The 15527-nt window shown below is 32.5% G+C and overlaps 1 protein-coding gene across 2 annotated transcripts in view; it reads left to right on the forward strand.

Moving 5' to 3' along the window:
* LOC144451390 (zinc finger matrin-type protein 3-like) overlaps positions 1-15527 on the forward strand; it is a 139440-nt gene that overhangs the window by 78136 nt on the left and 45777 nt on the right. For both annotated transcript variants that reach the window (XM_078142218.1, XM_078142219.1), the window contains exon 2: positions 4403-5006. In XM_078142218.1, coding sequence (XP_077998344.1) covers positions 4403-5006 — 604 coding nt within the window. The remainder of the gene's footprint in view (positions 1-4402; positions 5007-15527) is intronic.

A 15527-nucleotide genomic window follows, 5' to 3' on the forward strand; every position in this document is an offset into this window, starting at 1 on the left:
GGTAATGAGAGTGAAGGTAAGAAGACTGAAGAGACTGACGTCAGTATGTTATCAAGCATTAAAACTTGAAGAGTGATATAGTCAAAGTCCCCAGTGATTGGTTTCACTCAATGTCTCAACAGGGCGTAAAGAAGAAGGATAGCTTGATTATTTTGATTCGGTGCATTCTAAATGATGTATGAACAAATTACTAGAGTGGCAAGTTCCCTTTCGACAACTTTAAGACATATTGCATTAAACTGTTAATATATGATGTTGATATTTTCATTCACAGTAAGGTGATATCTATGGCAGTATAAGTTTTTGCCCAGTGGAAAGACTCTTGCAATTTTTTATTTTTGTGACATTCCAGTGTATGTTTATATCTGCCAGTATTTAGCTCTGGCAATTACAGTGTTGTTACTGTCTGCGTCACCAACACCACTGCCAATTTATGTGTATACCAAAAGCCGCAATAATATTTTGTTTGTCTCTGTCTTAACTTGTCCAAACTAAGCTTGTCACGGTTGTATATATGAGGTACATTAATGTGATAAACACATCTTGCTATCTAGTAGACATCATTTACTGTGCAGTTTTAACTTGTCCAAACTAAGCTTGCCACGGTTGTATATACGAAGTACATTAATGTGATAAACACATCTTGCTATCTTACATCATTTACTGTGCAGTTTTAACTTGTCCAAACTAAGCTTGCCAGGGTTGTATATACGAAGTACATTAATGTGATAAACACATCTTGCTATCTTGTGGACATCATTTCCTATATGGACCATTACAACAATAATGATTTGTTATCAGTGATTTCTTCACCCCATTTTCCCAATGTACGTATGTCTGTGCAATACTAAGACTAAGTAAAGCAATTCAGATCTTTCCATGCCTGGCTACATACTTCTAAACTTTTGTATCATCACATGACTGTATGTACATTGTATATTTTGATATTGACTTCCATTTCATTCACAATTCAGCAAGAACTAAATCATGGGAAAGGATTATACAAAAACAGCGAATTGAGATTGTTTTAATGTAATGCACTCTATAAGAAATAAGAAATAAATAAAATGAATAAAAAACAATGTGACATGGCCATACAACACCAATTATAAGAGTTATTCTACATAATATCAATACAGAAGTCATTAACTTCATTCACTTTTGTACATATCCAAATCAAGTAGTCCTTTATTGTGTAAACTTGGATTCAAAATTTAAAGTGTTTATTTGCTATAATTTATTATTAGCCCCCGAAGGGCGAAGCCCAATGGGGGCTACAACTTTGGCCATAGTAGTTGTCTTTTTTGAACTGAAAGCCTGCGACATAATGTACAAACTAAAGAACTTGTTGTAGTCACTACAAGAAATACATTGGGGGGGGGGGGGGGGGGGGGGATGCTATGTCTTCCAAGAAGCCTTGTTTGTTAGTCCCCGCGGACGAAGTCCGGAACGGGGACTTATGGATTGGGTTCCGTCTGTCCGTCCGTCCGTCCGTCCGTCCGTCCGCAGCTGTTTCTTGGAGATGCCTGGACCGATTTTTTTCAAACTTGGTACAGGGGTAACATACTATGGCATACATATGCACCTCAATTTGTTTTATGATACGATCCAATATGGTCGCCTAGCAACCATTTTGTTTGCGAATTTTCCCTGTCTAAAGCCATAACTCAGACATGCTTTAACAGATCTCATTCAAAGTTGGTATTAGGACAGTGTTCTATGACATACATGTGCATATCCATTTTCGTTGTGATACGATCCAATATGGCTGCCTGGCAGCCATTTTGTTTGCAAATTTTCATGTCCAAAGCCATAACTCAGACATGCTTGAACAGATCTCATTTAAAGTTGGTATTAGGACAGTGTTCTATGACATACATGTGCATATCCATTTCGTCGTGATACGATCCAATATGGCTGCCTGGCAGCCATTTTGTTTGCGAATTTTCCATGTCCAAAGCCATAACTCAGACTCCATTTTCATCGTGATATGATCCCCATACCCAACCAATCCTTTATTGTTGGAGGCACATTCCATGTCCAACAAGCACACACAACATATCTAAGTCTGTTTGTTTTAGGTTCACAAATGTTGTTGCGTGATCAGAGTAGTGATAATTCCTTAAAACCCAATTATAGCGGGGACTATGTCATTCTCAATGACTTGTTAATTATTATTATTTATTTGTTTTCCAGGTCTAAATGAGAACAAAACAGTTTTAATCTTCAACTTAGTTTCACACCTCAGCAGGTCATTTGAAGGATTTTAGTTTGAATTGAATTACAGTCAAACCTCATTTAGTATGAATAGCTTTGGACTAAGGAATTCAGTTCATTATATCCATATTTTGTTATAATCGTATGCATACATTTGGCATACTTAAGATTGTTCTAGGTGTCAAAAACCAAAATCAGTTCATTGTAAACAGGTTTTCACTCTAGTGAGTTTGTTCTAAACATAGTGATTTACAATGGCATGAGATCGGTACCATCGACAAGTGTTCGCTGTAATCGGGTTTTCATTATAAGCGAGTCTGTACTAAACAAGGTTCAACTGTTATACTCTTTGTGATTTCTTCAGTGACATCCACATTCCACCAGTAAAGACTTTGATATAAACTTTGATTCTCTAGTGTTAAGTAATTCTACTGTTATTATCACTACACATATTAACTATGATAATATGTCTGTAATTTGTGTAAAACACCAACAATTTAAAAACATTTCATTTGTACTGGGTAGTATGGAGCCCCATTGTCAGTATGGAACCCCATTGTTAGTATGGAACCCCATTGACAGTATGGAACCCTATTGTTAGTATGGAACCCCATTGTTAGTATGGAGCCCCATTGTCAGTATGGCACTACATTGTTAGTATGGAACCCCATTGTTAGTATGGAGCCCCATTGTTAGTATGGAACTACATTGTTAGTATGGAGCCCCATTGTTAGTATGGAATCCCATTGTTAGTATGGAATCCCATTGTTAGTATGGAATCCCATTGTTAGTATAGAGCCCCATTGTTAGTATAGAGCCCCATTGTTAGTATGGCACTACATTGTTAGTATGGAACCCCATTGTTAGTATGGAGCCCCATTGTCAGTATGGCACTACATTGTTAGAATGGAACCCCATTGTTAGTATGGCACTACATTGTTAGTATGGAACCCCATTGTTAGTATGGCACTACATTGTTAGTATGGAACCCCATTGTTAGTATGGAACCCCATTGTTAGTATGGAACTACATTGTTAGTATGGAACTACATTGTTAGTATGGAACTACATTGTTAGTATGGAACTACATTGTTAGTATGGAACCCCATTGTTAGTATGGAACCCCATTGTTAGTATGGAACCCCATTGTTAGTATGGAACCCCATTGTCAGTATGGAACTACATTGTTAGTATGGAACTACATTGTTAGTATGGAACTACATTGTTAGTATGGAGCCCCATTGTCAGTATGGAACAGTCAACTACATTGATAGTATAGAGCCCCATTGATAGTATGGAGCCCCATTGTTAGTATGGAATCCCATTGTTAGTATAGAGCCCCATTGTTAGTATAGAGCCCCATCGTTAGTATGGAACCCCATTGTTAGTATGGAGCCCCATTGTTAGTATGGAGCCCCATTGTCAGTATGGAACTACATTGTTAGTATGGAACCCCAATGTTAGTATGGACCCCATTGTTAGTATGGAGCCCCATTGTCAGTATAGAGCCCCATTGTTAGTATGGAACTACATTGTTAGTATAGAGCCACATTGATAGTATAGAGCCCCATTGTTAGTATGGAACCCCATTGTTAGTATGGAACCCCATTGTTAGTATGGAGCCCCATTGTTAGTATGGCACTACATTGTTAGTATGGAGCCCCATTGTCAGTATGGAGCCCCATTGTCAGTATGGAACTACATTGTTAGTATGGAACTACATTGTTAGTATGGAACCCCATTGTTAGTATGGAACTACATTGTTAGTATGGAACTACATTGTTAGTATGGAACCCCATTGTTAGTATGGAACCCCATTGTTAGTATGGAACCCCATTGTTAGTATGGAGCCCCATTGTCAGTATGGAACTACATTGCATTTTGTATTCCACTGGCAGTTACAGCTACTAAAGCTTTAATCTGGTACTAACATATTTTCATCAAATTCCAGAATTCGGCTACTGCTATCCTCCATATAGTGCTGAAAATGGATCAGTTTCCCCCTCCTTCCACCTCGCTCCTCTTTCCACCTCACCCCTCCATCCTGACCACTGATATTGTACAAGAGGGGAAATACTAAAAATAGAAAAGATATAATTGCAGTCTCAGAATAAAAGAAACATGATACCAATTATGAAGCAAAATCTATATTAATATTATCTTTTTTAAAAATATTTTTGTTCAAGGTCCTCGAGGGAAGAAACGAAAGGCAGATGATGTAAATATTACAGTATCCACCAGTGAGCAGCCCACCAGCCCTGTAGAAATACCCACCACTACAGTGTTAACATTACCAGCTGATTTGATGCAACCACTGTATTGTAAGCTGTGCTCTGTAAGTCTCAACTCACCCCAACAGGCTCAGGCACACTACCAAGGCAAAAATCATGCCAAAAAAGTTAGGCAGTATCTACAAAAACAAAGTCAAGTTTTGCTTCAAGTTCATCTTCAAGCACCATCCATTGAAGAGACAGAGAACACAGACCTGTCTTCAATAGAACAGAATGGAACATCACAAGAGACAAATGGTAGCAGTGAACAAACAGAAGCAGATACCAAAGACAGTGAACATACAGAAGCAGTAGACCCACCGTCACCAACATTGAATACAAACGGTGCAATGCACACAAAACTTGCAAGTTCCGATGACTTTTGTAAAATTTGTGGAGTTTCCTTCAATTCACCAACACAAGCCCAGTCACATTATCAAGGCAAAAACCATGCCAAGAAACAAAAAAGTCTTCAGATGACCACCAATAACAACACACCAGTGGATGTTACAACACCCAAGTAAGTACATAATGATGTGTACAATATCTAGATTTTTCCATTCACCTTTCAACTCTATGATTAAAGCACTTCACATGGACATGACACGCAGGCCCTTAAATTTACTTCTTTAACTTTCTGGGCAGCATGCAATCGCATAGGATTCAATCCTTCACAGAGCAACCTCTATCCTACCAGGTGCTCATTTATACACTTGAAACAAATAGCAGAAACAAGGCTCAAATGGGAAATTTGTAGATTTTGAGCTGGCCATTCTAATCATAATCTGACAATCGTGTTGCACTGTAAATGAAGACTGAATCATTCTAAATAATTATTAATAAAACGCTTCATGTAGACCTATTTGAAATTGAGAAAAGTAAACCTGTTTATACCAGTTATACTCCTCTCCGACTCATCCCCATGGTTTAACCATGCTCTCAATTTCATTTAGTGGACAGTTTGTTGGTATGAAATCCTCTGCAAAACTTGACTAGCAAATTAAGTACAGATACAAGTGAACTTCATTCAAAAGATTAAAATTTATTATCAATGAACTTGTACTATATGAAAGTTTGTGTCATCATCATGTGTCAAGTTATTAATACAAACCATACTTTCACTCTTGTTTTTGTTAAGTTTGTAATATTACATACACATGCATTTCCATCATAGCTTTTGAATATTATTCAGCTTTTATATATCAATTATCAAGTTAGTAGTTGGCACAAATTGTACAAAAAACATAGCATATTTGATAAGAAAAGTACCACATATTGTAGACTTACTTGTTATTGATAAGAAAAGTACCACATATTGTAGACTTACTTGTTATTGATAAGAAAAGTACCACATATTGTAGACTTACTTGTTATTGATAAGAAAAGTACCACATATTGTAGACTTACTTGTTATTGATAAGAAAAGTACCACATATTGTAGACTTACTTGTTATTGATAAGAAAAGTACCACATATTGTAGACTTACTTGTTATTGATAAGAAAAGTACCACATATTGTAGACTTACTTGTTATTGATAAGAAAAGTACCACATATTGTAGACTTACTTGTTATTGATAAGAAAAGTACCACATATTGTAGACTTACTTGTTATTGATAAGAAAAGTACCACATATTGTAGACTTACTTGTTATTGATAAGAAAAGTACCACATATTGTAGACTTACTTGTTATTGATAAGAAAAGTACCACATATTGTAGACTTACTTGTTATTGATAAGAAAAGTACCACATATTGTAGACTTACTTGTTATTGATAAGAAAAGTACCACATATTGTAGACTTACTTGTTATTGATTTTAATACTATACTGCAACACCTCCCCAAAAAAGGAAAAAAAATGATAGCAGTGAAATATTGCATATCAAAATATTGGTGAAATATTGCATATCAAAATATCAGTGAAATATTGCATATCAAAATAACAGTGAAATATTGCATATCAAAATATCAGTGAAATATTGCTTATCAAGGTAGCAGTGAAATATTGCATATCAAAATATCAGTGAAATATTGCAATATCAAAATATCAGTGAAATATTGGATATCAAGATAAAAGTGAAATATTGCATATCAAGATATCAGTGAAACATTGCATATCAAAATATCAGTGAAATATTGCATATCAAGATATCAGTGAAATATTGCATATCAAGATATCAGTGAAATATTGCATATCAAAATATCAGTGAAATATTGCATATCAAAATATCAGTGAAATATTGCATATCAAAATATCAGTGAAATATTGCATATCAAGATATCAGTGAAATATTGCATATCAAAATATCAGTGAAATATTGCATATCAAAATATCAGTGAAATATTGCATATCAAGATAGCAGTGAAATATTGCATATCAAAATAGTGAAATATTACATATCAAAATATCAGTGAAATATTGCATATCAAAATATCAGTGAAATATTGCATATCAAGATATCAGTGAAATATTGCATATCAAAATATCAGTGAAATATTGCATATCAAGATATCAGTGAAATATTGCATATCAAGATATCAGTGAAATATTGCATATCAAAATATCAGTGAAATATTGCATATCAAAATATCAGTGAAATATTGCATATCAAAATATCAGTGAAATATTGCATATCAAGATATCAGTGAAATATTGCATATCAAAATATCAGTGAAATATTGCATATCAAAATATCAGTGAAATATTGCATATCAAGATAGCAGTGAAATATTGCATATCAAAATAGTGAAATATTACATATCAAAATATCAGTGAAATATTGCATATCAAAATATCAGTGAAATATTGCATATCAAGATATCAGTGAAATATTGCATATCAAAATAGTGAAATATTGCATATCAAAATAGTGAAATATTGCATATCAAGATAGCAGTGAAATATTACATATCAAGATAGCAGTGAAATATTGCATATCACGATATCAGTGAAATATTGCATATCAAGATGTCAGTGAAATATTGCATATCAAAATATCATTTGCATATCAAGATAACAGTCAAATATTGCATATCAAAATATCATTTGCATATCAAGATAACAGTGAAATATTGCATATCAAGATAACAGTGAAGTATTTCATATCAAAATAATAGTGAAATATTGCATATCAAGATATCAGTGAAATATTGCATATCAAGATATCAGTGAAATATTGCATATCAAGATAACAGAAGTATTTCATATCAAAATAATAGTGAAATATTGCATATCAAGATATCAGTGAAATATTGCATATCAAGATAGCAGTGAAATATTGCATATCAAGATAGCAGTGAAATATTGCATATCAAAATATCATAAAGTGAAATATTGCATATCAAGATATCAGTGAAATATTGCATATCAAAATATCATACAGTGAAATATTGCATATCAAGATATCAGTGAAATATTGCATATCAAGATATCAGTGAAGTATTTCATATCAAAATAATAGTGAAATATTGCATATCAAGATATCAGTGAAATATTGCATATCAAAATATCAGTGAAATATTGCATATCAAGATATCAGTGAAATATTGCATATCAAGATATCAGTGAAATATTGCATATCAAGATAACAGTGAAGTATTTCATATCAAAATAATAGTGAAATATTGCATATCAAGATATCAGTGAAATATTGCATATCAAGATATCAGTGAAATATTGCATATCAAGATAGCAGTGAAATATTGCATATCAAGATAGCAGTGAAATACTGCATATCAAAATATCATAAAGTGAAATATTGCATATCAAGATATCAGTGAAATATTGCATATCAAAATATCATACAGTGAAATATTGCATATCAAGATATCAGTGAAATATTGCATATCAAGATATCAGTGAAATATTGCATATCAAGATAACAGTGAAGTATTTCATATCAAAATAATAGTGAAATATTGCATATCAAGATATCAGTGAAATATTACATATCAAGATATCAGTGAAATATTGCATATCAAGATAGCAGTGAAATATTGCATATCAAGATAGCAGTGAAATACTGCATATCAAAATATCATAAAGTGAAATATTGCATATCAAGATATCAGTGAAATATTGCATATCAAAATATCATACAGTGAAATATTGCATATCAAGATATCAGTGAAATATTGCATATCAAGATATCGGAGAAATATTGCATATCAAGATAACAGTAAAATAGTGCATATCAAGATATCGGAGAAATATTGCATATCAAGATATCGGAGAAATATTGCATATCAAAATATACAGGATACACATTGTAGTAGAAATATGACAGTAAAACGTTGATCATGCCTGTTTGGAGATTTCACATTCACCGTCAGTCATACTTTTAATTTATTTAGTGTGCTTGCATCTCAGATTTCATTTTGAAGTGTCAATTCATAAAATGAAATATTAAACTGCCATAAAAATAGCCTTTAACACAGAATGAACATTACTCATCTAATTAGAGCATTGGGGTATAAACATACCGGTGATCATTTTATTAATAAAATGTTACTGCATACTTTTAAGTCTGCATGCTATAGACCTAATTACATATTTTCATGTTACCAAAACACTAGGAATATACACACAGCTGTAATTAGGCTGTTGACATCTCAAAATACGTGCCATGAAAATAACTTTGAACACTTTTCCCCTGAATGATTTCTTTAATTTACTATCAACTATTTGACATTGAACAAGACATTGTGATGATATGCAGCTGTCTGCTCTTAATAATGATATCCATTGTACTGGAATACAAAGCCATGTATTGTCAATGTACAAACTATAGCTTAGAAATATACATACATGCATACAGACAGACAGACAGACAGACATACACACACACACACACACACACACACACACACACACACACACACATACATACATACATACATACATACATACATACATACATACATACATACATACATACATACATACATACATACATACATATATACATACATACATACATACATACATACGTACGTACGTACATGTAAGAATAACCACACAGTATCATAACATTATACATGTATTAACCCTTTCATGACTAGAGACGAGTTTTAAATAATATGGGGACCCAATTTCTATGAATATTTTCATAATTACAATAATATTACTTTATTAGGAAGTAACATTTCTTTAATTCTAGTCTAAAATGAAGTTGATATATGCCAAAAAACTTACATAAAACAAGAATTTTGTCCAAACAATTTTGGTGGGAATGTTTTCAGCATTGAAGGGGTTAAAACACTGTTTTCAATAACAGGTCACACATTGATCAGCGCTGTGATCAACAATTCAGAACGTTTTCTCTATTTTGATCCTTTGAATAACAAGCACACAATTGAAAATAAAGATTGAAATATTCATTCATTTCAAGGACAAAAGAAAATCCAGTTTATCTAGAGGGCTGCAGGGTATACAGAATAGTATGCAATGTACATTAGAGATCATATTTGCCAGTGGCTTATACACCTGTACATATGTTAACATTCTGTGACCACTTACTTCCTATTAATAGCCTTATGAATAAACAGCATATTTTATACTTGAACAAGGAGTTTGTCACTCACTCAGATATCGATTGACTAATACTCATTTGTATTACTAGCAATTTAGAAGGAGCGTTTTATATTCAATAGTCCATTTGAAGTAGCAATCTGAGAAGTCAGTCACTAAAGTGTATTAATGACTGCCTGTACAGAAATTCACTATTTGTGTAATATCACAAGCTGATATACATGATATCACAGCTTGTAAAATATCACTAACTGATATACATGATATCACAGTTTGTAAAATATCACTAGCTGATATACATGATATCACAGTTTGTAAAATATCACTAGCTGATATACATGATATCACAGTTTGTAAAATATCACTAGCTGATATACATGATATCACAGTTTGTATAATATCACTAGCTGATATACATGATATCACAGTTTGTAAAATATCACTAGCTGATATACATGATATCACAGTTTGTAAAATATCACAAGCTGATATACATGATATCACAGTTTGTAAAATATCACTAGCTGATATACATGATATCACAGTTTGTATAATATCACTAGCTGATATACATGATACCACAGTTTGTATAATATCACTAGCTGATATACATGATACCACAGTTTGTAAAATATCACTAGCTGATTAAGGGGATTAATAGGCAATTAAATAAACATTCAAAAAATGTATGTAAATATGCCTAGCAACAAGACCACACCCATAGCAACAGCCAAATGATCACATATATTGCGAAGATAACAATGGGGATTAATAGACAATTGAATAAACATTAAAAAAATGTATGTGAATATGCCTAGCAACAAGACCACATCCATAGCAACAGCCAAATGATAGTATATATCGTAAAGATAGCAACATGGTTGGATAGGCAACTGGATAGTCATTCACCAAATGAACACTTATTGTTAGCATGGACTACCATATGGATAAACATTTTTAAAAACTGTACAGTTGTGCTACAACGCTATTGGCGGTATTTTTAGGTTCAGTGTCGGTACAACTAGAGGGCACCAGTACAAACTTTTCAAGGAATATACAAGGCTTGACATACGAAAGTATTACTTAGTGAACAGAAGTGTAAATACGTGGAACAGTTTGCCATAGTCAGTGGTCTCTGCACCAAGTGTCCAGTCCTTTGAGCACCGACTTGATAAACTTTGGAAAAACTTACCATGCAAATTTGACATTGACTCTCAACCATCAACTCTAGACATTAATACACATCAGCGCTGTATATGGCTGACAACGATCTGATTTAGAGGCTGAAAATCCTACTATCAGAATTTTTCCTGTATATTCCTGTGTATAATGTGCCTGAAATTGTCAAGGATCTACACATCTACACATAATAGATAAGAAATGAACAACCCTATCAGGTGTTGTCAGTGTATCTTTTTGATTGGCTTAAAAGGCCATGCCATAGTAGTTGTCCTTTTTGAACTGAAAGCCTGCGACATAATGTACAAACTAAAGAACTTGTTGTAGTCACTACAAGAAATACTTTTTTTTGAGTGTATGTCTTCTATGAAGACCTTTTGGTCAAAAAAACATAAACTCCAAAACTACTAAACAGACTGGCCTGAAATTTGGTGGGAACGTTTAGTGATATGCAAATCTTAAAACATGATAAGAAAATATTTCTTAATTTGCATGCAATAGAAGTAATTTTCTGTAGTTGAAATATTTGAAATATATGTACCGGTATCTATAATATAAAAATGTCCATATTTAGACTTAACACTACTGAGAAATTCATTTTGTATTTGCTGCCTTTAAATTACATGAACAGTATAAGATCAAGACATTCCACTTCATTTATTATATTGTTACTGAATAGTATGTAGGGAATTTTTCATTTAGTTTACATCAAACAGTAGTGCTCCCTTCGAATTTCATTGATTTTCACCAGATTAATTTTAATTAGTAATTGGCAATTCCCAGGACTGCCATAAATTATAAAGTGTACATCCTCAGACAATCATTAAAATTCATGAATTCCAATAACATTACAAGGGCACTGCCCTTACAAGTAAATTTGCATGTAATGTAGTGTTTCATAACAGTACCAGGAAATGTATGTGTAGGATGAAAGGTCTTTACAAATTAGTTATTTATCTTCAGGCAAAGATGTAGTCACTTATTTTATTTTACCTGCCAGTGAAAATTTAAAAAGCACACTCTGAGTTTGTAAGCTGCTCTTTCTTATGTGAAATTATTTTACATAAAGCCTTGATTAAACTATTTCTACATGTATATAACTGTTAAATGTATGCCTTATTGTGGCCATAAGGATGAGGATTTGGTAGTTATTTTGGATTTTTAATTTATTTACAAAATTTTGTAATGGCTTCCTACTTGAAAAATCAAAGTAAAACAACATGACAAAGTCTATGTTTGTATTATTGCAAAAATCTACAAACTGTAAAAAGTTTGGTATTTTATGTACAATAACAAAGATATTACATAAAAATTAATCTTTTGCAAATTATTGAGTTACAAACAACGACTTGGCATGTGTTGGTTCACATTGCAATCCTCATATGGCCACTTTAATGGTGTTGTCAGTACAGGTAATGTCATAATAGTGGTTGCCTTGGTACTGTTGTATACAGAGGACCTTGTGTGAGTTCTGTCAATAGTAAACAATAGTTAAATATGCCTCAATAGGTAAAATACTACAATTAGTGTTCAATTTCATGAAAAATAAACTGACAAAAAGAGAAACTCAGCTTTAATATACTCCTGTATGAAGTCAAACTTAAATTCACAGACAATACAATATAATAGACAGACAGTACAATACAACAGACAGACAATACAATACAATACAATACAATACAATACAATAGACAGACAGACAATACAGTGCTGCTTAAAACTAATAACTGTAACTTTTCAAATATTTACTTAAAACAGTCAAATCGTAACCAGTGATGATAGGTGTGTAGTCTGTGTCACGCCGACAGGTCTTTAGGAGAACATGATAGACTTGTAGTCTCTTTATAGATTTTGACCATAGAGGAGACTTGTCTATTTATAGATTTTGACCATAGAGGAGACTTGTAGTCTGTTTTCTATTTATAGATTTTGACCATAGAGGAGACTTGTAGTCTATTTATAGATTTTGACCATAGAGGAGACTTGTAGTCTATTTATAGATTTTGACCATAGAGGAGACTTGTAGTCTATTTATAGATTTTGACCATAGAGGAGACTTGTAGTCTATTTATAGATTTTGACCATAGAGGAGCCTTGTAGTCTATTTATAGATTTTGACCATAGAGGAGCCTTGTAGTCTATTTATAGATTTTGACCATAGAGGAGACTTGTAGTCTATTTATAGATTTTGACCACAGAGGAGACTTGTAGTCTATTTATAGATTTTGACCATAGAGGAGACTTGTAGTCTATTTATAGATTTTGACCATAGAGGAGACTTGTAGTCTATTTATAGATTTTGACCATAGAGGAGACTTGTAGTCTATTTATAGATTTTGACCATAGAGGAGACTTGTAGTCTATTTATAGATTTTGACCATAGAGGAGACTTGTAGTCTATTTATAGATTTTGACCATAGAGGAGACTTGTAGTCTATTTATAGATTTTGACCATAGAGGAGACTTGTAGTCTATTTATAGATTTTGACCATAGAGGAGACTTGTAGTCTATTTATAGATTTTGACCATAGAGGAGCCTTGTAGTCAATTTATAGATTTTGACCATAGAGGAGACTTGTAGTCTATTTATAGATTTTGACCATAGAGAAGACTTGTAGTCTATTTATAGATTTTGACCATAGAGGAGACTTGTAGTCTATTTATAGATTTTGACCATAGAGAAGACTTGTAGTCTATTTATAGATTTTGACCATAGAGGACTACACATCAATAGATACCAGATTTAAACTAAATACCTCCCATAAAGGCAAAAGCATAGATTTTTGGTCTTGCACACATTGTTTAAATGCAAAACTCTGAGCTCTAGGTATTATACATGATGTATGCCTTAATTGGAAATTAATTATATGAAACTCTGAAATTTGGAGTTTGTTTAGTTAACACATTGCCTAGTTATCAAAAAATCATTGATTATGCAAATTAACCATTGCAATTATAAGCTACATCAACAAGCTTTAAACGACACATTATGACATGCACCTCTTTGCCATAAATGCATTTAATTTATACAAATGTAGATTATCTGAAAGACAATGCTTGCATTCTAAAGATATTGCTTAATTCTCAAAAATGATTGTTTATACAAATTACACATCACTATGTAACACTGTGAAGTTTGCATTCTTAAGATACATAGTAGCCTAATTACCGAAAACTATAAACTATACCAATAGCCTTTGTAGAATATGTGTGCTTTATCATGGTTAATGTATGTATTTGCCAAATTATCTGGAATTTAAAGTGTAAGATATAGCATAATTACTGAATATAATTATTATGCAAATTACTGATTGATTAAAACTAAAAAATATATAGACACAGGCTTTATAGGATATGTGTGTGCACTGTTACAGTTGATATATGTACCAAAATTTTGAAATTTGAAGCTTGCATTCTATAGATATGGCTTAATTACTAAACATCATTAATTATGCAAATTACTCAGACTTAAAAACTGCACCAACTAGCTTTTTAGGATGTGCTTATGGTTAACATATATGTATGTACCTAATTACTGCAAATCATTGATTATGCAAATTATTCATTACAACTATAAGCTACATCAACAAACTGTATATGACATATACGCTTTGTGTGTGTTCTTAACATATCGGCTTATTACTGAAATCATTAAATATGCAACTGACTAATAAATGTTCATTTTGGATCTTTACCAAAATCTAATTAGTTCATGTGATTAGCATATGGAAGATGCGTAGCAAGTTTCATTAGAATCTGTACAGTAGTTTTTGCGATACCATGTCCACAGACACACATACATGCATATACACACACACACATACACACACACACACACACACACACACACACACACACACACACACACAGACAAACGCATAACATAACAATTCCTCTTACAAAGGGTAAAAATCAATGCATAAAATATAAAAATGTAGAAAATAGAAACTAAGAGTTACTACTGCTCTTGCTTGTACGTACAATGTACATCATTCACAGACTGTTCGTTTATTTATTTCCAGTTGATTTATTTATTCATACATCCATCACTGTAACCATTCATCATTTAATCTTCCAATTACTCTACTACTTTGTTATTCATTACAATTTATTTTATTTATTTTATTTTATTTGATTATTTATTTATTTGTGTCAGGTGTCAATCACATTTTTGAAGCAATTGTTGAAATAATGATTATCAATTTGTTAGTACATATTGTTTATATTCTTGTGATTTGACTAGTGTTATTATTTATTTATTTATTACCCATTTGTTACAACATTAAAAAAGAAGAAATATTTTACATTCTTAGGTAAAAGGGTAAAGGGA

The sequence above is a fragment of the Glandiceps talaboti genome, chromosome 21 (genome assembly GCF_964340395.1).
Source record: "Glandiceps talaboti chromosome 21, keGlaTala1.1, whole genome shotgun sequence".
NCBI lineage: Eukaryota > Metazoa > Hemichordata > Enteropneusta > Spengelidae > Glandiceps > Glandiceps talaboti.